Here is a 24,140-nt window from a genome sequence, read left to right as displayed (position 1 = left end):
TCCTCTTATGTCCAGTACAAAGCACCCTCTTGGCGCTGCAACCTTTGTCCTTGGCCCCTCCAATGACCAATAAGAATTTTGCCCCATTACCTTGACTTTCTCCACCAGCCTCACCTGATTCCTGTGCAAAGGGCAGTCTTCCTTTTTACACACCAAGAATTAAACATAATTTTGTATAGCCTAGGATAATATTTTACCTTTTAGTTCTTTTTTTTAATTGTATACTACACAGAATGAATTTGAGAAAGGAGGCACTCCTGAGATGTGTATCCATATTGTTCACTTAATGCCACAACTAAAAAAGTTAGTTAGTGCTAATGCTAAATGGTTATTCAGCGAAATACTTCAGAATTCTTCCCTGGGGATTCTCTAACAAACCCCAATCTGTTGTGTTTTGCACCATCTAGACTTGTCGACAAAGCATAACACAAACCCTGTTAAAACAATTATTGTAAGTACTGGGTAACTGTTACCGTTAGTACGGTGGAAACAGTCGTCAGTAGTTCTGGATTTCAAAATAAAAGATTTAGGAGTCAAAACCTGCTGAATATTTATTAATCATCAAAAATGAAACTTAAAAGAAAGCATATGTAAAGGCTGCACTCCCTGAACCTTTTTTGGAGCAGGCGTAGAGAGGATTGGAGGAAGATGGAGTGGAGAACTGGGGGAACAAACAAACACAAATGCACAAAGCACTCTCATATTATAATTGTGGAATGATGTGCTGAGGCCTTCGGGTTTGAGGCTATAGTGCAGTGTTAAATTTCATAAAAGCATATTCAACGTCAACTGATGATTTGAAACCTTTTCTACTTGGTAGCTCAAAAAATGTTCATTTGATCCTATAACTTCAGATGAAGAGTACTGTATGTTTGCATTTCTTACTTTCTTCTCTTTCAGACATTTTTTCCAGGTTATTGCTCGAGTCACATTTGTCTTTGGTTTCGCTCTGTACACGGTATCTAACATGCCAACAGCAGTTGGCTGTCAAAGAGTTTCAAATGGGTGCTGCTGAAAACACAGGCTCCTTTCTGTTAAATCAAGAAAACAAACAAGCAAAGGTGGTTGGATAAATAATTTAAAGTCAGCATATGTGAACAACATTTTCCTGGATTCCCTTCATGATGAATATCCTGGAATAACATATTACATGTAGCCTACTGACTGAATTTTATGAATGAGCTTTAGGTTCTGTTTTAGAGTTTTAATGGAATCCGATCAAAGATCTGTGCTGCTAAACATGGCTTCAATACTCAAATACTTGTCTTAAAAATATTGTAAAACTGAGACCATGTCTAATTGCCCCTGTGGCTGTTCCCCTTTGGAGAGTAAAATGTTTTAAAAAAAAACCCTGAAAGATATGGTAAAAGGTTGCCACCTGATATTGAGATAATATTGTGTCAGCACAACACAGCAGGGAAGTTGTTTTTTCTCTACTCAGGTTTAACAATAAATCCCATTCCAGTGACATTTCCTTTTTTCCTTATGGTAACTGTGGTGGCATTTTTAGTAAGACTTGCAAAAAATATGCTCATGGTCAAATCTAGACAGGCCTTATTCTCACACACACACAAAAAAAAAAAAAAAATCAATGTTTGGCTGTACTATTAACTAGCCTTTCGAGACTTGGTAGTTCATCTACAAAGCACATATTGTATTTCCTCTAAGATCTCATTTATACATATAGATCCCACTTTGATTTTAGGCTGGAAAACCCCTCAGGGGATATTGGAGACAATCAATGTGTTTACACTTATAAATGCCACAGCACTTTAGTCAGTATCACTTTAAGACGTGAAAACTACACGAGTGGCTGGGCGGAGGTGTGCTATAGCTCTGCAGTGATCAGAATCTTTTTCCGTGTAATTGCTTGTCTCATGTGGTCCTCTCAAGTCCCTGCACCAGCCTGTGTAGAGGTGACAAGTAATTGGATAGGATGTCATTCACTCCTCTGTCTCACCGCCGTATGCTGACCAGGGATTTCTCTCCCGTAAGCACAGGAGCAGAACTAATGGCCATATCTACAGGCAGCAACCTGAGGAAAGACCCTGGTGTTTTGATAATGCAGGTGACGAGGGCCGTGACAGGACAGAAATAAAGGGACAATTGTATCTCTGGCCATGCTGCACACTGTATATGATCTATCTGCTGCTTATTCTGATAGAAAGAAAAGTAGTTAAACTCAACAGTGCATCCATGGCAACTGGTATGATGCTTTCCCCTAGGGGGTGCATGTAAATTAATATTTGATTCACTCTACAACATCAAAAGAATACAAATTTAAAATTATTATTATTATTTTTTTTTTTATAACCACACAGCATAATATGATGACTCATAATAGCACAGCACAGGCTCAGGTGTTTTACATTTAATTGAATGCTAATGCAGGTAATTCTAATGCAGTCAGTGTAGGTGAGTACTGGAAAAATCCATCGGCTGGTTTGGGAATAACAGCAGCAAGAACTGGGAATAAAGCGACTGGATTGGAAGTTATGAAGAAGTACTTATCATCAGTGTTTGACGGAAGTCTTGACAAGGTTGCTTTCATGGTTGAATATCTCCTGTAACTTTATTTGAGTGCTGATTTCTTATGCACCCCAGAGGTTTTCCCCAAGCTACTCTCAGATTGCACAGCAGTTCCTGAAGCGCTGCTCAGTTTTTGTTCAAAAGTGGGGTGAAAGCACTTCAAGTCATGGTGCACAGGATTAGTTTTAACCAAAGATAGCGAGTAATGGTCATTGTTGAAGGTCATTAAAGCTATGCTACGGCATCCATATTTGATTTTAACAATATATGTTAATCACTAAAAGTGCAGAAATCAGTTTCTCATACTTTTTATTGTGGTAATATAAGTTCATTAAATCTCTTATGTAAGTATGTAAGTAGTTTTCCTGCTGCTATACAGCAGAGCAGCACTTAAACCTGCATTCACTCTAAATGCCAGCTTTTCCTCAGTGCTTCAGAAAATGTGCCGTGGAGCGAAAGAGCAAAGGCGTATTGTTCCTGTCTTATATTACTTTTAGCTTCTCTTTACTATTTCATTTGGTGATTCATTTGAACTGATGAAAAGTGATTAATATGAAAAAAAATCAGCCAGGTTTGATTTTTAGAAGAAGAAATCAAGGTCTTTAGAATTAATATTGATTACCCTATTCCAAAAAACTCCTTCCTCCCTGTCACTTTTTCCTCAACAAATTCCCTGCTGTTTCTGAGAGCTTCTTTGTCCGCAGGGTTTTCATGTTCCAAATTCATTTCATGGTACAAAATTATAATTTGTTCCTTTAATCAACCACAAAATGGTCTTGGAGCTGAGCTGAGGACCAATTCTGAGAGGACTTCAAGCCAAGGGAGTTCCTCTGACAGAGGTAATAATTACCTGAGTCAGGTAACCTGCAGAGTCTACCCTGCAGAGGCTAAGTACTTCACCTATCCTCCATCTGTCATCTGCCTTGCCTTTGTCCCGCAGTTATGAATCACACACTCCCTCATTTCATAGTTATCGGTGGGAGGTCAGATAAATAAAGGACTGGACAAAATAAGAGTTCACAGCACCCTGACTGCTCATGATGACTGCTCGTCCAAACTTTGTTATTTTTACACGTGTCAAAAGAGAAGAGAAGAAACCACGCGAGTGTGATTGCTAGCAAGAGTGGAAGTTCAGCTGTTTTTTCTGTTACATATCATAGTGAATGTACAATGTAGAGAAAACACACAGTACGCTTTCAAATGTGAAATTGAAAAGTCGCTCAATATACTCTGTAAAGCTGATGTATGCTTCTGAGGATGGGGAACCACAGTCAGCTCAGCCCAAATACAAAACACAATAGTCGCTGGCCTGTTTTTTATCAGAGATCCAAACACAACCATCAGGCACTGTGCAACCAGGGTAGTTGTTATCACCGAGTCTATTAGAGATGTGCAGACACCTCAGATTCCATTCCTCTGGGAGACTTATTGGAAGGGACGGAAAACGAATGGATAGTTTGGGAGTTCTGATAGTTGGAGGTGTAGCTTCCTTCATCTCCTTCAGATAACGAGGAGAGCTGTAGCGTGAAAATAAGCCAAAAGCTAAAGGTACGGGAGAACTGCTGTAGGAATGTAAATGTAAGTATTTCATTGTTACAAACAACCATTCCGGTCCAGGCTGAAATGTCTCAATAACTAATTAAATTAAATGCCATGAAATTTTGTATCGCCGTTCAATGTTCCCAGATGATGAGCTCCCCTGCTTTTCGGCAAACATTTAGCAGTGAGAAGTTTGGTAACTTTTCATGTAGTGCCATCATCGAGAGAGCCCATTTCTGTTGTGATTATTTAATCCAGATAGTCTGGAAACTGTGTTCAGATCAAGGTTAGCTCAGCCACACTGAGGGGTGGGCCAATCAGTGACCAGTGAAGGTCGCTGAGTGTGATGATGATAAACTAAATCATCTGTTTTGAAATGTAGCTCCCACAATGGTGGGGGTGCTAGAGTTAGATGAAAAGATACGAACAGTTGTAGCAACCCCAGAAAATATTGAGGAATTGAAACCGTAGCTGCAAAAATCTGCAGTGCTCATTTACCGACATAGTGCTGCACTCTGCACACAATGGGGTGGAGGCGGTGTCTTTGGCATGTTCAACGTGGTGAGGTTTGAAGCACAACTTACATCATATAGTGGCAATGTGGTTAAAAGATGGTCCAATAATTTATCAAATTAAAGCAGTAGTACGCCCATTAGAATGCAGCGACTGCTAACAATCCCCAATGGAAGTGAATTTGGGTCCGTTAACACCAGGTTATCATCGAGGCATTATTAAGTCGAAATATGAATCGGTCCACTATTTAGTTTTTATGGATTTGTCTTACCAAATATCTGCTGAACTTTTTGTTCAGCCTCAAATGTCTTTTTAACACTATTTAAACCATCTGATCATGTTAAAATAAAAAACACAAACCTTTACTTTACCACAACAAGAAAATCTAAGTAACTTTGGACCTCAACTATTATTCAGCTGAGTCTACCTAAACTGCACATTGAAAGCAACATGTCTTCAGCACAGCAGCAGCAGCAGCAGCAGCTTAAATCCTCAGTCAGTGTGTAAAATAGACGTGAAATAGAAAAATAGGATTCTGGTGGCAGTCACATGCCCAAAGCACATGTAAAATGCAAGCAGTTACACAGTCCGTGTAAACGTCTGTACAGGTTGAAAAATATATTATCTTGTTCTGTCAGGCACACACGAGAGCGACGAGTGAAAAACAAGGCTGATAATCTGTAATGTTACGACCGTCGGTATCATGACAAGATCACTTTTCCTATAGGGTCAAGTCTTCCTGACTAAACTGTTGACTGAATCATATAAAAAAGTCAACAGTTCAAAGCTAAAAAAAAAATATGTGAAGTGGTTAAAAGTCTTGGTTGACAAATGTAAACTGCCCTTCACCTGTCCTGCTGCGATGCAACTGTGTGTTTTTTTCAAGTCCTTGACTGATCGGCTGTCAGAGAACAAGGACTTCGTTTTCATTGGCACTACCAGGAAAAAAACGATTAAGAGGAGAAGTGTGACATTGAAAACAATATGCTCAGCACTTGTGGCATTGTCATCCCACTCTTGAATACATACAAAATAGGATAGACAGTTATGTAAGTGCACATTAGTGAGGGAGATGTGTCTGTGATGCATGGATTTTAAACAACATCGAACCTGGTGCAGCCAATCTTGAAAGGTGGCGTGGATGAGTTTTGTGGCTCATAACTCAAAGCAGAAATTGAGTAGTGTGAACTGAATATTCAACACAATCCACTGTGTTCACAGATTTTTTTTTTGACAATCCATCCATCCATCCATCCATCCATTTTCTTCTGCTTATCCAGGATCGGGTCACGGTGGCAGCAGGCCAAGCAAGTTGGCCCAGACTTCCCTCTCCTCTGCAACATTTTCCAGCTCATCCTGGGGGATCCCGAGGCGTTCCCAGACCAGATGAGATATATAATCCCTCCAGCGTGTTCTGGGTCTTCCCCGGGGTCTCCTGCGAGTTGGGCGTGCCCAGAAAACCTCCAGTGGGAGGTGCCCAGGAGGATCCTGATCAGATGCCCAAACCACATCAGCTGACTCTACTCTGCGGCTCGACTTCGAGCTCCCTCCTGATGTCCGAGCTCCTTACCCGATGTCTAAGGCTGAGCCCAACCACCCTGCGGAGGAAACTCATTTCAGTCACGATCTCGTTCTTTCGGTCACGATCCAGAGGTCATGACCATCGGTGAGCATCGGAACATAGATCGACCGGTAAATGGAAAGCTTCGCCTTTCGGCTCAGCTCCCTTTTCACCAACACGGTCTGGTGCAGTGCCTGTTGTGCTGCTGCAGCCGCACCGATCCGCCTGTCGGTCTCCCACTCCATCCTCCCCTCACTCGTGAACAAGACCCCGAGATACTTAAACTCCTTCGCTTGGGGCAGGCACTCCGTCCCCATCTGGAGGGATCAATCTACCGGTTTCTGGCAGAGGCTTTTTTTTACACTTTATAAAGTGTAATACAAAAGATCTGTAAAAAAAAAAAATCCTGTACATTAGATATTTGTTGTCAGTGTCCATGAAGTGTTCAGTTTAATTGTCATTTTGAAGGCCATAGTTTGTCATGCAGTTGAATTGTATTATATGATTATTATATTTCTTTTTTTGTAGAGCAACGATCAAATAGCAAAATTGAGAACTTGAGAGGTCCTGCAAAGAAGAATGGGAGAAACTACCCAAAAATAGGTGTACCAAGCTTGTAGCATCATACTCAACAAGACTTGAGGATGTAATTGCTGCCAAAGGTGCTTCAACAAAGTATTGAGCAAAGGATGTGAATACTTATGTACGTGTTATATTTTCATTCTTTATTTTTAATAGATTTGAAAAATTGTAAACACATTTTTTTTTCACTTTGTCATTATGGGGTATTGTGTGTAGGATTTTGAGGAAAAAAAATAATTTAATCAATTTTGGAATAAGGCTGTAACATAACAAAATGTGTAAAAAGTGAAGCGCTGTGAATATTTTCAGGTTGCACTGTATAGGTGAAAGTGGTTGGTCTCAACAATTGTCAACACGCTTTGGGCTAAAGGATAGTCATAATGGTCATTGCATTATTTAGCTGGAACTGATACATTTGATCTTCCTGAGTACCGATCAAAATGTGTAACTGTTACAATATATCACAAACCGACAAGTGCATTTTGCATTGTTTTATCAGATTCTCATTAGACACTAGATATTCCTTAGATTCTTCTTGAGACATTGCAGCATTCACTGTCTCTTTTAGTTCATTTGATGTTCAAAAAAGACGCGTTGGCCGCAAACCCAACTGTATAGGTTACAGTCTATTTCAGTTTCCATAATGAGCTCAGCTTATTAAATCAGCACACATGCTCACTCCCTGCTGCATCAAGGTGATCTGTCACCACATATCCTTCTATGGTGGTCTGGTTTTCATCATGAATACTGAGCAGAGCTGTACATTAAAATTCAAATATGCTAAACATCTTCAAATATATTTTGACCTTCTTTAGGTGTCATACATGAACATGTCAGACGGGAAAAAAGCCTTTGCTTTGGTACTTGGCACATACTGTACAATGCTATTAGCAAACCAAATGTAACTCAACACAGCCCTGCAGTTATCAATCCCAGACTGGAAACACATTTTGGGATAACATGTGATACAATGTAGTGCCAGCTCTTTGGATCATTTTAGGATCCACTTTAAATTCATCTGGAGCATTTCTATTAGTAACTGGGGAAAAGATTTGAGAAATCCCCTGAACAATTTTGTCACTCAGACAGTTTTCCAGCTATTCATACGTGTACTCTGTTGGAAATCTGCAGTTGTCATGTCACAATGAGTCGCGCAGATTCAAAGACAGCTGGATGATAAAAAGTCTTAAATATCCCTTTCTGATTTGGAGATTCAGAGGCAGATGCTTTCGCAATGGGTTACCCTGAAAAGAACATGACCTGTTACTACCATTGTCAATGCCTTCCTAATATACTGAGCTCTTCCACTAAACAACAGGAATGCTTGAAAAATGCAATACAATTATAGTTATTGATCAGTTTCTGCAAACATAGCCAGAAACAAAACTTAATTTGGTGTGTAACTAATATTAGCTGATTGTTACAGTTTGAAAAAAAGAGGCAATATTTTGTTTACTCCTGACAGGTCAGTACAAATATTGAAAGTGATTAAGTAATAACTCAAGACATACAGTGATTATTTTGGCCTCATGGTGGTACCAAGTGAAATTGTCATTAAATTTAGAAGGTGCCGTTATGTTAGAAGTGTTCATATGTTCACAGCTAATGGTTTACATCAACAGAAAGACAGAAGCAATCCCATTACTTCCACAGGGGCGGTAATAAAAGATCAAACATCACTCTGCAATTGCTAATTTAGAGTTGACCTGGCTTCTTTCCTCATGATTAAGTGCTGGGCGTCTGGGGTAAGAAAATGATGCATGGTGTGTCTAGCCCGTATTAATTAAGTGCAATGAGTTACTTGCAAATTTAGATCCTACACCTAAACTGAAGCGTCCTTCCTTGTCTCCGACTTCCGCACAAAATCCCAAAAACTAATTTCAGGCGATCTGCCAAACGACGTGTGCTCATTTGTTCTCAGAGATCAGTGAATTCAGTGTTTCAGCAGGCTGGTGTCTGGGGCCATTTTAGATATTCTGATAAACCCGAGATGTTATCTTTACGGGGAAACACATCTCCAGAGATAATGTGAAGTACATAATAATTTGCATTATCTGTACTCTAATAGCTATGGGAAAGAACAGTACCGAACAACTTTGAGAAAGTGAAGCTCAGCCCATTACTTTTAAGCTCACATTAAATAGAATACTATATATAGTCTTGGCTTTTTTGAAACATTGTCTTGCCTTTATTCACTAAAAACATGACAGCAAAAAAGAGTATGTGCGGGCTATATGCTATCTCTGCCTTCATAATGAGTAAAGCTTGTTATATTGAGGTGCAGGTTCACTCCCTTTAGCACCTTTGCTGAACTAATGATGACTATGATCCCACTGCTGCCCAATATCCAAGTCATTTTTTAATCAGAACTACTGAACAGTGTTGTATGTCACTCTTTATAAGAGGATCTGCTTGTCATGCTTGGATCTACATCATAATTTGACTGGCTTTCAATTGCCACTTTATCCAGGTGTAATGCTATATAAAATGCTTTCGACATAGTCCCAGGGTGTGTTTTTCTGTCCAGGCTATGTTTGTTTATCATCATCTTTTGAGGTGCAATTAGAGTCAACAAAAAGTAGCAGCTTGTGGGAAAAAAATCCTGTCTATAAATATAATCAGTAATATATTCTTGTAAAATAAATACATTCTCAGAAAAAAGCAGTGAAAGAGAATATATTGTTTAATAATAATACACCTCATGACATATCAATCTTATCTGTGGCAGTCACTTCTCCATGTATGGAGTGCTGAAAAATTCTGCCTCGAATCTCGATGAGTCACTGAAGGTGACAAATTTTAAATTCTATAAGTGTGAGCTTTTAACACTGGCCTACTTGGCAGCAGGCATGAGGCTGATGTACTGTATAACTTCTACAACTATAATAAGTTTCTGCCCAAACTAACTCTTTGTGCCTCGCTTCGTTTGTGATGAGTAGTATTTTTGAATTTTCTGACTTTGTCATTGAGTTGCTTCTGCCATTCACTGACTCAGGCCTCATGCTGCCAAAAAAAAGCCAGTTTGAGAGAGCATGATCCCTGATCAAGGAAAGGCCCCCAAGCAACCCCCACAGCAAAACCCACCAGTACCCTTTTCCCATCACTGTCTATTTATCATTACACGAGTGTTCTCTTCCTCAGTTACATCTTATTGAAATGCAACTTTCCGAGGGCCTCATTTAAATCTCTGTGAACTGAGCTCCCTCTTGAGTTCCACACAAGTTCAAGAATACAATTTCAGGTTTCTGAAATTCAGTGATAATTTTTGAAGGGTTTGAAGGCTGGGGAGATGTATTCCTGAGGTAAAGTCACTTTGCTGAGATGAATAATTATAAAACCATTTGTGCTAACTCCCCTAAAGACAATATGAGACTTCTGAAAATCTGCAACATGGTAGCACTCGGCACAATTGCAATTTCTAGGTCATGATTTTTTTGGAAAACCTCCTACTTTTTTATAAATATTCTTATTTTAGCAGTAAATCACTTGACTACAACATTGTTACAAATGCTTGTTTTAAGCCATAGGGACTCTGATGTTCGTGTGATGTCTGTCTATGTTGTCATGATTGAAATATCTCAACGAGTCAATAGATTACCAGGAAATTCAATGCATACACCCATGTACCCCAGATGATGGAACCTGGTTTGAATCATGACTTTGCTGATCCCCTGACTTTCATTGAGCACCACTATGTGGTTGACATTTAGGATTTATAATGTCTCCAAAAATTATTTCTATAAAAATGTGATTAAGACATTCATGTTCTCACTAGAAAATGAAGAAAAACCCAAAACAACCTCAACCTTTGTCATCTAGGCTACATAGCGGAAAGGGAAATCCAGAACAACCGTTGAACAAGCCTGTGCATGCGCGTTCCAGTACTTCAACAGATAGCATTACACCCCAGGAGACAACACGACACTGTCGAAATTCACAGACCTCACATGTAAATGTACGGGTGGGGCGCAAACTGTGACAGCCTATTTTCGCTTGGCATTGTAAATATCGGTGGGTTGACTTTAGTACTGAATTCAGTAAACTGATAAACATGACTGGAGAAAGTGTAGCAGTCCGTCAGTAGAAGTGAATTAATCAAAGTGAAGCAGTCTGGTGGCGGTTTTTCACATCACGTTCAATCCCCGGTAGCATGACCTGTGTGAATACTTTTTTCTGATTGATAGGAACCGTGTATGTAAACTGTGCACATATGCAATTATAGTTCAGCAAAATTCAATAACTATTTCATTTCAAAAGACAGGGTCAGGTCAGTTCTGGTATTAGGTAATACAACACGTTGAAAGAGTTACTGTGCAGTGGCGGTAAAGTGGTCCCTTTCTAATGAGACTATACACGGGAGGACTGCGGCTGCAGGACAAAGTACACAGCCCTTCTTTTGTCTTGTAACAATGTATTAAGCTGTTGATAATATGAGGCTCTGGCAGCTGAAGTTAGGCATAATATGTGCACCAATATATATTTCAGTCATCTTGAAAAAAGCAAATTATTACTTTGGAAGAGTTAGAGTTTAATTTACTTGAAAGTCCGTGTGCTATGTTTAGGATGTAATAGCTAAGATGTCTTGTGTAACTCTTGAACAATTCATCTATGCCCATGTATGAAATGGACCTCTTTCACCTTAAAAGTAAAGCACAAAATCACAAACTGTGAAGTCCACACTATGATTAACAAGTTATTCCCCAATAAATAAATAAATCCAACAGCTCCAAACAGAAGAAAAAAAGAGAATGAAAGCAAAGCATTAACGGAATTAATTAAATTGGTTTGTTATCCCCATCGAGTCCAATAGGTCGATCCGGCTCTCCCACTGATCTCAACAACAAAGAATTATTCAGCTGCTCATCCCAGGGCAGGACAAATGAGAATGAACAAAGTGGTACGACTGAATGAAAACAAGTAGCATGCTGTGGACATTGGCCAAACTTGCAGACACAAGTTTATTGCAGATGAGATAATGCTGCACAATTATTATTATTTTTTTAAACTAATATTGTTTAGTGTGTTGGTGGGATATCTGAATATTGTTGAAGTCCTTTGTGTTTAGAGAAGCTAGCACAGTGACTCGCCGCTGGCTAGCGTTTACTGATTGCCGACATATTAGGGCTTTCGGTAACATCGCTTAATTGCATCTTCCATGAGGCATTTAGGGGATATGTATTAATTGTAGTCACATACAACTATCTAGGAAAGACTCTTCTCCTCTTACTGCATGAAAACAATAGATATGTATTGTAATGTGTGACGTCATCTTCTGCTATGTATTGGTATCAAACATTTTTGAACAACACCTAGCCCTAGTGCTTTTAGTACCTCAATAAAACCATAAGTAACAGTGTTCTGATCAGATCCCGTACAGAAAACAAATGAAATAGGAAATGTTGAGTATTAACATACAACCTTACCAGATATGTGCACAAAATGTCCTCATTTCTATCTGTTTTGTTGATAGAAAACAAAACAAAAACAATCCAGAAAGCTTTATGTTTCCTCCAAAATGAATTTGCTGCTGCTAATTACATAAATTTGATTTCAAGGAGAGAGGATTGGCAGAGGTTAACTCAGCAAACTCATCCAGATAGCGCCGTACATCTGATTTGAGCAAAAGAACTCATATCTTGTATATGCACAAGCTTAAGTTATGCATTTTCTGTTAAATGAGTGACATATGCCATCATTCAAAATGTATAATTTACATTTGCTGCAGGATAATCCCACTGCAATCCCTTCGGCCAAGCCTCTCTCCCTTGTCTTCCACTCCGCTCTTGTATACCCTTTGTTTTAAAGGGTCGGTTTCAGCGCAGCAGCTGATCAAAGAGTGAAATAAAACAAGCTCTTGATAGACAGTGCTCTGCAATCAGAAAATGACTCATAGGGGAGCGTTTCTCAGGTAAGAACAAAATCCATTTGGTTTCACCTCGCTGTCTCTCCAGTGTGTTCCCCACTGGGTCAAATACACGGTAAACAGAGGAGGCTATTTTAACAGGTCTCTGTAGAGGCTGCTGCTCAAACACGGAGAACATTATTACTATTTTCCTTTTTCTCATACTGTGCGTAACACATCAGTAAGAAGTTCCCATCCTCCTCCATTCTGAGAAGATCTTTTAAGGAAAGTGAAACATCCACCTCAGGGAATGAATATCGTGTCATTAATTATCAAACAATGGGAGACATAGTGATATAAAGACAGTGTAACTTACAAGAAGAAATGGGATACCTTATCAGTTGGTAACCTATTTACTTCTAGCTCTGTCTGCAGTAGGGGGTATTAGGACTTGTGCTGACAAAGACATAGCACTCTAGCATGGAGAGCAGCTTGTCAGGGCAACTGCGCCATGAAGAAGACGAACACAAAAGGCCTTTTTTTCCCCCCTTTTCTCCTAGTATTTTGGTTTTAGCTCCCCCGTACATTCTGCAGCTTCTCCCTGGACTCATCCTGCCTCAGTGTGATTGAGACTATTTGGCTTAGTTTTTGTAAAGAAAAGAGGAGTTTATCTCATTAAAACTGTTTTAATTACAACAGGCGTGTCATGTTTTGTTAAAGACGCAAATAGCCTTTTTTTTTAAAATCTGGAATTACAGTGCAGCTTCCCCACTAGAGAGCATTCACAGAGCATATTAAGAGTGCTGACAGAAATGAGGAACAGAATGATAGAGTAATAATGCTATGTGACACCGAGGCTTAATATATTTTGGAGTGTGCAGCCGAGGATGTCAGATGCTTTGTCCGTTCATTCCAAGCGGTGACAAATTACTTTTATGGTTTCCTTATGTGCCTGACCTTTACACAGACATGCATAACAGACAAAGTACAAGGTCACGCACACCAGCCTCAAAACTCAATACTCCCAAGTCCGAGTAAGACATCAAAGAATAGGATCTGCTCCTGCCTGGCTCTCGTCACTGCAGATTTTCTGAATTCTTTGCACTCTTTGGGCCAGTTTGCAGCGGCGAAACAGGAGAACCTCCTGTCAGCAGATTTGCCTCATTTGCATTTAAGGATTTGAAGCCGTTGACGAATCAAATTCCAGTATTGTGACTTTTCTGCGGTTAAACTAACACAGCACATCAACCAGAAGACTGGTGTTCAAGTCCATGAGAAAGCAAAAGTAAACGCAGATTTCTTTTAAGAAATGTAAGTTACTTACATAACATACTTTAAGTAGATTAAGTAACGTACATGTTATTTATATAAAATGACTTATTTGAACCCAAACCATGGTATTTCTACAAATCGAACTATGTGGTTTCTAGTGTAAAAACCTTATGCACCTTGTTCGTATCTCTGAGACACCAGCGGCTTTAACAATGTGGCAGTATTTAACTTCCTGGGATGAGAAAGAGTTTGACTTCAATGTTTGTAAGTATAGGTTAAGTTAGGTAGGTTAGGTAGTTACTTTATTAATCCCCGAGGAGAATTTTTTTTTTTGCTACAGCAGCATACAGAAGCAATAAGATAATAATAGAACAATAGAAAAGCAATAAAATAGCAGTAAAAAAAAAAAAAAGTATGGCTGAATTCTCAAAGTTCATTCACCCTAACAAGTTTATTTTAGCTTTTATTTAAGTTACACTCATCTACAAAAGTGACCATCATTAGAGTTTGATTTGTTAGTCAATTAGGACAGAAAACTCTTTGATTATGCTTAACAAGCAAAATGCTGATTGGTACCGCACACGCAAACTATGAAGTTTGGTTTCATATTCCTTACTTTTTTCAACAGCCATCATAATAGCTACATAAATATGAAAGTGATGTTTTAAGGAGCAGTCTTCACACAAGGGGACCAAAATCAGGAGCTTAAGAGATGCCTTTTATGTATTTTGATATGAGAATTAATTGAAGCTGCAGGATCCATCCAGTAATGAGATGACCTTCTATCTTTGATTCCCATCATTTACACAATGACACTCCAGGCTGGATATTTGCAGTCGCTACAGGAACTCTTTGTAATTATTTCTGTCTCCAGTTACCAGTCACGGTTGTGTGTCATTCCCAATTCCTCATCCAATCCTCTTATGGGGAAATTCACACTGTGGAAGATTGGTCCCGAATTGGAACGTTTTGTATGAGAGTGATGTGAAAGACCTGTTTGAAAGGGACATCTGAGAGGAGAGCTGCTCTGAAAGCTAACTCCTCTGAGAATATTCTCGTGAGATTAAGACACTGACTGCAAGGAACGTACTGCCTCGTGGGTATCATGAGACGAGCCACCGGCTTTTATGATAACCTCAATCAGTTCCCTACACGTCACAAGTAAGGACGCAAGTTCAAAATGAGTACTCAATTGAATAACCAATGCACAGGGCTTTTTTTGAAGAGACACAAAACATTATGTCAAGGTTGTTTTGAGAGCTGGAATATATAAATGGGTGCCTTCAATGCTGATCAAAACACAGCTTCGGTTTCCAATTCACTGCATTGTTAGTGTTTTCTGTCAACAGTATGTCAGAGGCAATATCTAAAAATTCAAAGTGGATATGTGGATAAATGTGGCCCAGAATATTTCAACCTGAGATCAATGGTAAACTTTGGATTTTATTCTCCTTAAATTTAATCAGGTTGACTTGGAGAGCTAGGTTTAGTCCACCCAAGGGAGATGCCTTCATTTGAAATTTTAATGAAACAACATATGTGCATATTTGCAGGAATTTCCTGAATTGTTTTGGCAAGCTGCATAATTGATCGTGTCTGAATAGAACAAGGGAAACATCTTGAAAGCTTTAGAGTGTTAACAAAAGGCAAAAAGGAAATACTTAAGTCAAGCGCACGTCACATAAAATGTTTGTGAGAGAAAATATAAGTTTGGTGGATGAAAAGCCTCCTCACAAGTCCTGTGTTCATATGGAATCTTTAGCTCTCTCATAAATCATGTAAAAAAATTCAGGTGACTTTTTGATGTTGGCTACATATATTATAAACAACTAGCTAGTTGCTGATAGTGTGTGAGGAAGATAGCCTATATCTGGACTTATCAACTGGGCCATCAGCAAGTAAAACCAATATTTTAAACATACAAATACTGTTCTTGTCTGGTGCAAAACTGTTTAGATAGGGGTTTGTATATTTCATCAATTGCATTTATACTTTTCAGATGTTTGTCTGCTGCACAAAATTATTCATGATCTTAGACCAGTGCCTATGAAAATTGCTCTTAGCCCTCGAGTTAGAGAGAAGCCACTAATGAGAGGAGATTGTGTGATGATTATGTGTGGTTGCAGAGGGGGGGGGGGGGACACGTTTTATCTGTTATAGCCATTACATAATACAGATAATGGAACTTACAGTTAGTATTACTCTGCTGATCGAGAGGGTAAAATTGTTGCATGATTTTTCTTTGTGACGTTGTTAAATGTTTGGCCCATGACTGTAACGTGACTGAGTGGAGATGTTTCACAGCAGTGCAGCACAAGCAGTTTTCTGATTTGCGTGAATCATTGCTTATTTACTTTTGAAGCTCTCTATTTGCAGCAGGAGAAATCCCACTCTGACAGAGATCCACAGCTGTTGTCAAACTGCTGACAACACCAGAGCCCAGACGACAAATCACCTGGCAGTAATCTTAGTTATGATTGCATTAAAATAAATGAGTGAGTTTTGAGAGTGTATTTTCTGAAATGGCATATATTATTTTAGAAAACCTGCCATCGCCAACAAATTTTGTATCTTGCCTTCAGAATGTTTGTGACCGACAATATCTGACTGAATGATGAATGCAAAACCATAAACAGAGGCAATATCTCGCAAAAATCCTAAGTGTTCTAGCTGGATCTGAGAAACTATTGTGGGCTAGAGGTAATTTCTAGAGAGACTGTGCTTAGTCTCTATATCACAACACTATAATTTAAGCTCTTAGCTAAAGGCAAGATTTGTCACCAGAGAATTAATATTCAAAAAACAAATACGATGCGTTATTTGTCTACTCCGCTGACTTACCAGCAGAGTGAGAAAATAAAAGTTGGAGGCTTGCTGAAACATTTAAAGCTGAATGATTAAATAAGTAATTATGGGTAGAAAAGGATAGTTTCTGATTTAGTAACTGAGATATGAGCAAGCAAACACAAAAAAACCAAGAAATTCATACGATATTGATACGTATTTATTACTAACTACTTACTGTTCCTCAACAACAACAACAAAAAAAGCACATAATAGTTACTGCAAAGAAGCCAGCAAGCAATAGTTTCCGGGGGAAAGTGGAACTTGACTTAAATTCTTTCAAAACTTGCGGAAAAGAAGAAAAAAAAAACTATTCCCACGATGCTTGCAAATGTGGAGATAAAACTTCCAGTTGAAAATGTCTCAGTTTGATGCTATCATAGAGTGGATTAGTCCAGTTTATCAGTAAAAAGACGACAGCGGCAGGATTGGCAGTCACTGAATCAAAGGTTACTACTTGCACATTTCCAGGATTAAGCTGTCTGGATATGTGGCTTTACAGAGGATGAAGTCAGATGAAACAGCTGAATGAAAGAGGAGGATCTGTGTCGACACTGAGACATCATACAGGAATTTAGTGGAATCAACTCATCTTTTGTCATGAACTTCCTGTACATATTACAGTTTAAACGCTTGTTAAAACGTCCGTTTTTAATTTTGAAAATTTAGAAACATGAGTTCACTTAACTTTTTTTACTTAAAATTGTGCTGAGAGTTAACGCAAGTCATTAATTTGTTTAAGAGGCCTTTTTATGCTCATTTTACTTTTTTGTTTAATATTCTGGGACTTCAACAAATTATCTTTTCATGAGTCACAGATTAAAATAATCCTTATTTCTCTTATACTGGCCCTATACACAGCCACTTTAGCTCCTCTCCATTTAAGGCCACCCTCCTTGGTTTGTAATCAGCCAACTTACAGGAAACCTGCCGAGAGAAGGCCCCCAAGGCGTGTGACCCCTCCCACATGCTTTTGCCAGTGTGGGGATACCGAACGGACACTGTAAATCAACTAAGTAGTATTTATTGTTCTTGAGTAGAAATGGAAACTTCTCAAATCCATCCATACCAGCTGACTTCAGCTCGATAGGAAATTAATGTCCAAATTACTATTAAGTCGGATGTCAGAAAATGATGTCAGAAAATACAGAAAAGCACAACAGGTCCCCCTTATGAAACATAATGACCTGCGTTGCAGTTTTAGAGTTAGGACTCTTCAAAGACTTGTCAGTTTCGTAGTTTGAAGAAAACAAATGGAGACTGTTATTTCAATACATACGAAATGTTGAATTGTTGGGTTTCTCTGTATAATGCTGTTCTAAGTAATACGTTCTGCTGTAATGACTTTAAAGTGTTAAGCGCCATGAAATAAGCTTTGTTGTGATTTGGCGCTGTATAAATACAATTTAATTGAATTGAATTGAATTAGGTGAAACTCGATAGCATAAATTAACAAATCAACCAAACCAAAAGGGTTATGCACACTACAATATATAATACTTATAATTTAATGGTAGTAGAATAAATTGTATGTTTTAGCATAACATAACATTTTAAAGCAGCTCTTTAACTTTCAAAAAATTGTATAGAGTTATTATGTTATGAAGTTACTTGACTCAGGGAGCATAGGGACAGCTTCAGCAGGCTCGACTGTCGGTGGATTACAATGTTACTGTTTGAATTGCTGGGAGCATGGGGGGGGGGGGGGGGGGGGTTGGAGGGGGGGGTTCTCTCTCAAAAGAGACCTGACCTCCTTCAGCATCACATTTTCGAATAAACAACATCAACATTACTAATGCGGCAATGAATTATATGAGAAATAAATAACATCTAATTACCACCACCCCTTCTGCTCTGGTCAGTGCAGCTGATCTTCTGTCAATAATGCGAGTAACATAATATTTATGCATTATGGCAAACGGGCTGCTTTCATGAGTTGTTTTGCTTGTGTTGTTTTGTGCGCCTATGTGCAATCATGTCAGACTGTCTAACAACTGGTCCGTGTTGTGTCGACTACAACAGTTCCCTCCTGCCAAAGCTTTGAGTTCAGCAGCCTCTCAAAATGATTCTTACAGGCAATCACAAATTAGGTAGAAAAAGGCCTGTGTTGAGTTTCTGTAATATTTGTGTTTGTAATATTCCTTCAGACAGGGCTGTAGCTTAATGAACTCTGTCTGTCCGTCTCTTTGAATGTCTCTACCCCTCCCTCCCGGCTACGTTCTGAAGCTGTCTAAGGTTCTGACGATAGGTTCTGTCCAGTCTTTGCCTCAAACAGTTATTTGAGGTTTAATTAAGCACCATGTTGTTTTTGTTAGCATGTGGCCTTTGTTTGTAGTCAGTCTGTAGTATGTTTTTTAATGTCCACCGTGAGTTTGGCATTTTCAATTTTTAAGTAATGAGAAATGGCTCCTTAGTGTGGATAGAAGACCAAACCCAAGAAAAAAAACACATCTGTAGGCCAGTTTATAAGATCCTTGGTGGCTAATTTACATGACAAACTTCATAGGAAATCTATCACCTGCACACTAGTGTAGCGAGATGGAAAAAAGAACATCCATCATGGCTGTTCTGATATTTTTGGAATCTAATGTCAGACTAAAACATTAAACATATATAAGTCTAAATAAGTGTGTGTTCTCGGTTGAACCGACGGCTCTTTGCAACATTCAGATTCATGCATACAGTGGGGGTTTTGCTCTGTTTCGATAAGCCACCCTCAGTTTGAATTCATCTTATGTAAGTAATCAGGTTACGGTGGGGCATGTAAACAAATTCGCAGATTTTATACAATAACTCGTTTTCTTTTGAACATGTCATTTCTCATTTACAGCTTATCATCTCTCTGACGGGTCTTTAAACCAACAGCATTGGCCACATGAGACCTAAATATATGATATATTGTTTGTGTTATTCCTTGTTGCTTCATTCAGAGTCTCGCATTTCAAAGAGACACATCTGCTGGCAGTCCTGTGAGTAACAATTACTGTCCTCTTTATAAAACACACTATTTACAAGCTATAAATTTGACTATAAAACTACCAGGGTGGTGTGCTTTTCCTGCAAGAGAACACTAGAATGAGTGTAATTTCATCTTGTCCAATTGGAACAGTTTATCTAGTGAGGTTAACACCTTCAAAATGCATTTTCCTCATGTGATTTTTTTTTTCTTTCTTTGTCCCCATGAATCAAAAAAGCCCTCTGTAAATTATTCAGTGCTGTTTGGTTAAAAGTGAAATCCTCCAAGACTTGATCTTTGCACACTGCCTCCTTTGAGCTTATTTTTTTTTAGAAACAACAGAAGCTCAGTGCAGCAATGTTTGATTTCAGCTTTGATGGTGCAACAGTGTGGTGAAATTGCAAATAAACTCAGACCCTGAAATGAAATGTAAATGTTGCCAGACTGTATCAAAGCTCGTTTATTTTTTACTTACAGTTAAACACCCGATATATGCAGCGTTGTATTGAATGGTGTAACTGTAGTTTGAATACAAAGCCCTTGGATTTCCAACCCATACAGGAATGAAGTGGAATCAACTAATGTTGTTTCATTAATTAAATGAAATATGTTTTGGAGTTTTGTTAACTACAATTTAATTTAGTCATTTTTTATGTTTCAACAACAACAAACTTATAAACTTGATTTTGTCTTACTTCAGGTCCTTTGCCTTTCAATGATAAGTTAAATGAATTTACAATTTAATATAAACAGTCCTTGTACTATGTCTGGAACAAAAGGACTTCAACAGCTGCCACTGTTCTGTATTTCTTCATGGAAATAGAAAGAAAAGCTGTCTGTATTGTGATTAAATAGTTGCTGACTCATAATCTTCATTGGACTTGCTGCTCCAAGTTCAGTTAACTTAACTCTGTTAGTTTTACATTATAAAAACGAATAAGACTGCTCGGAACTAACTCAGCTGAAGTTCAGTTAGGTCGCAGTTTTTAAGGCAGCGGGGAAACTTATGTTTTTAAGTTGAACTCATTTTAAAATGATTTATAGTACAAGGCTGGGTCCTGGGGCTTCAGTCCCATAAGCTCTTTGAATAATCTGGCAGGAGCTGAGTCCTCTCATTAAGGAAAACCTTTATTGATTTCCCAATCTTTTGAAAATCATTGCCCCTCAGCTGAATTTTACAGCTGAAGGTTCCCACGTAATTTAGATGAACAGTAAAGGTCTTAATTATTCAATTCTTCAGGCGACGACATAATAATAATGTTTTTTTTTGTAGCTAAAACAGGAAGAAATATGGGCTGTAAATAAAGAAATACACTCGCTAAACAAATACAAATACATGATTTTAATCATAGTGCGAGCTACTGTACACAGTCTCAAGTGCATTATTAAAATTATTTTGGGTTATCACAGTTTTCTTCCTTGAGATAAAGAGACCTCACTTTCCTGAACTAGTTGGATTCCCCAGTCAAAAATGAAAAATAAAAACTTAAATAAAGGTGGGTTTTTTTTGTTTGTTTTTTTTTGAAAAAAAGAAGCTTTGATGTACAACATACAGCCCCACCTGGGATGAGCTCCCACATGAAAGCAGTTCTTTTCCTGTTTCTTAAACTGTAGAAAAAATATAAATAACTTCTGAGAGGTGAATCCCAACGTTCTCAAGACCGTCTACAGAAAAATTACACTCACCTTAAAGATGTCAAATGAAAACCTGAGAGAGAACATCTTACTTACTTTAGTAGACTAAAGCTGACACTGGCTGACTATGGTGTGGTGTTTAAAAGCAGATGCTCATGGAAGTGAAAATAAATCCAATTTAAATGCGTTATTTTGGATATGAGAATTATGAAGCAAGCAGTGTCCCCTTGAATTTCAAAAACACAATTTTAACAGTATACCAGCTTTCACTACATTATGAAATGATTTTCCCAACACATATACTAGTTATATGCAAACTACTATATAGTCATAAAACTGTTTTAATATAATCAAACTAAACAAACCACCAACAGAGACATAAGAATTACAATTAGCTGTATCAGTTGACAGCACTGGTGTGTTGTGAAGGTTTTTGCACAGAAACCTTGAGATAGTGTCTATATAACACTTACGTCACAGAACACATGATAACAGAAATAAACAGAAAACTGTTCCTTTTAATTGGAAAGCAAAAACACTTAGAGGCTGACTTGGTGCAAACTCCTATCACTAACTGCTTTTCAGTGTGCTGCCTGTTAGTGGTACATTTATAAGTCACTGTTAAAATGGGCAAGTATGGATCTATGAAAGGGAATGTCTTTGAACAGTCACTCTAAAGAGTTAAATAGTAGTCCCATTAGCCGCAGCGTTTCAGCGCTCTATTCTGTTCTTCAAGACAGTGATGAAGGTCAAGCTTAAATGGCTCCAGCTCCCCGTTTGAGCCTGAGACTCACAGCTTAGCCACAGCTCTGGGAGCTGGCTCACACAAAAGACTTACCCTCACAATGCTGTTGGCCTAGATAGACACACCAGACACACAATAGGGTGGCTGTGCAAATTCAGAGCAGATCTTCCCTGCGTTGACAATTCCAAAATTAAAAGGGTTGCTCGTCAGCCAAATTACAGTCGGTGCTCAAATACATAATGTCAGGAGTGGATCTGGGGAAGTTAAATCAATATTTGACGGCATGAATGTATAATTTGGGACATAAAGCCTGGTGCTGCTGCACAGACACCTAACATTATGTGACCCATTTTAATCAAACTATACCAAATATGTACTCGCAGCAAAAACACAAGTTACTGTACAGGTGACCGCATTGTATGGTACCACTAAAGTTTGTATTTTTACTTCTTCAAAGCTTTGTGATACCAAGGGTGACAGCTTTACAGTTTCTCTACAGTCAAACACATATTATGTATTAAGAGTTGAGGCGTGTTAGGTTTGACACTTACTTTCATGTTTCCAAATTGATTTGCCTTTCCAGTTAAGAAACAACTCGTAAGCCATCTTGGCTCTGCAAGGGTGTCTTACCCACACACTCGGTGTACCAGCAACATCCCTTTTGAACATAAGCTCTTTCAAGTGAAATGAATCAATCTCTTTATCGCTTGGGCAGTGTCATTACCCAACCACAGAGTGAGAAATGAATGTGCTAATCGCACAGCAAGTGGGGCTTTTGTGTGGGAAGGCCAAGTTTTCCTCCACAAGCTGCTTTGCAAATGCATTTTCAATTCAATTTGTGCAGTGAGTAAAGGAGGAATCGTTAGATTATCTTAAAATTATCTTTACAAGTGAGTGAGGCCTCACATCAGCTTTCCACAGTTATACCAAGGTGATTCACTCACAAATACAAAAAAATGTTTGCAAACAAACTACAAGATGGATCCACATGAAATAATATAGGTTTTTGTAACGTGTTAAAAACACTAAATCTATACGGTACATTTATACTCCGCATTGACACAACAATACATGTGTGCAACATGCTGTCTACTGAAAGACATTCACCACATGTAACTGGGACCATAAATCTGCTCAACATACCAGGACACGATTATTTAGTGTGCACCGATGTCTCATTAACTGTGTCATGTCAAAGCAGCATATACATTGTTATTGTGACAGTCCTGGCCCTGCTTGTCATTTCGGGACTGTGGATGAATAGTCAGTCAGGAAAAAAAAAAGTATTATTATGCTAACCACCCAGGCGTACGGGCCTTCTGGCTTGGTGATGTCGAAAAGCAGCCCGAGGTTTATGCTCCCCGTGTGAGCCAGAGACGAGGATTACTCTCCCCACAGAACTGCTTGCCCTGAAAATGAATGTAGTTGTACAGTATTTCTCTCCTGTAATGAGCAGTAGTAATGACTGTCTGGTGTCTGGTGTGTGCGTGTGTGTGTGTGTGTGTGTGTGTGTGTGTGTGTGTGTGTGTGTGTGTGTGTGTGTGTGTGTGCATCCTCATGCAGTACATCCCTCTTTATGACCCTTAACAGGTTTAAACAAAGAGATTTGTCCTTTTAAATCCTCACGTTTCATTGGTGGGAAAATAGATCCTGAAAGTAGAGCAACTAACTGTAATTGTACATCTCCCTACCAGTGCACCGCAGATCAAAGTGATTTGACCTGGATGATTAGCATTCACATAGTCAAATGGGGAACTTATTAATGCAGGTCTAACGAAGGTGAATTATTAAATGTTTTACCTGCTTTCCATGAGAAATGGTGGTCTGTAGGAAACACGATGTCTGAATAGACCGGAATGGAGAAGAGAGACAAGAGGAGGAAGAGGCTGAGATAGTTCCCAGCTTGCCGTGTCCAGGCAATGACCCCAAAGTCATCTTTTAGAGTCATAGTCCAGCCCATTGCTTCCTCTCTTACTCCTGTAGGGGAAAAATGAAATTCATCAGTAACTCGCTCATAAATATGGTCAGAGAAATTGCCCCCAAGAAACCAGAAGCATGGACTGTGTGTAGCTCTTCGAAAAAATGGGCAGAGTTGAGAATGTCACTCAGACACTCTGAAGCT

General features: G+C 38.8%; 1 protein-coding gene across 1 annotated transcript in view; it reads right to left on the bottom strand.

Moving 5' to 3' along the window:
* Positions 1-24,140, bottom strand: part of thsd7ba (thrombospondin, type I, domain containing 7Ba) — a 163,599-nt gene that overhangs the window by 101,032 nt on the left and 38,427 nt on the right. The window contains exon 3 of the mRNA XM_069154704.1: positions 23,819-23,995. Within this exon, the coding sequence (XP_069010805.1) occupies positions 23,819-23,978 (160 nt within the window). The 5' untranslated portion in view covers positions 23,979-23,995. The remainder of the gene's footprint in view (positions 1-23,818; positions 23,996-24,140) is intronic.

Source organism: Embiotoca jacksoni, unplaced genomic scaffold (assembly GCF_022577435.1).
Source record: "Embiotoca jacksoni isolate LCO1_2020_lvr unplaced genomic scaffold, fEmbJac1.0.p SCAF_2, whole genome shotgun sequence".
NCBI lineage: Eukaryota > Metazoa > Chordata > Actinopteri > Embiotocidae > Embiotoca > Embiotoca jacksoni.
The sequence above is the reverse complement of the archived record's forward strand: the minus strand, read 5'-3'. Positions and strand labels throughout refer to the sequence as shown.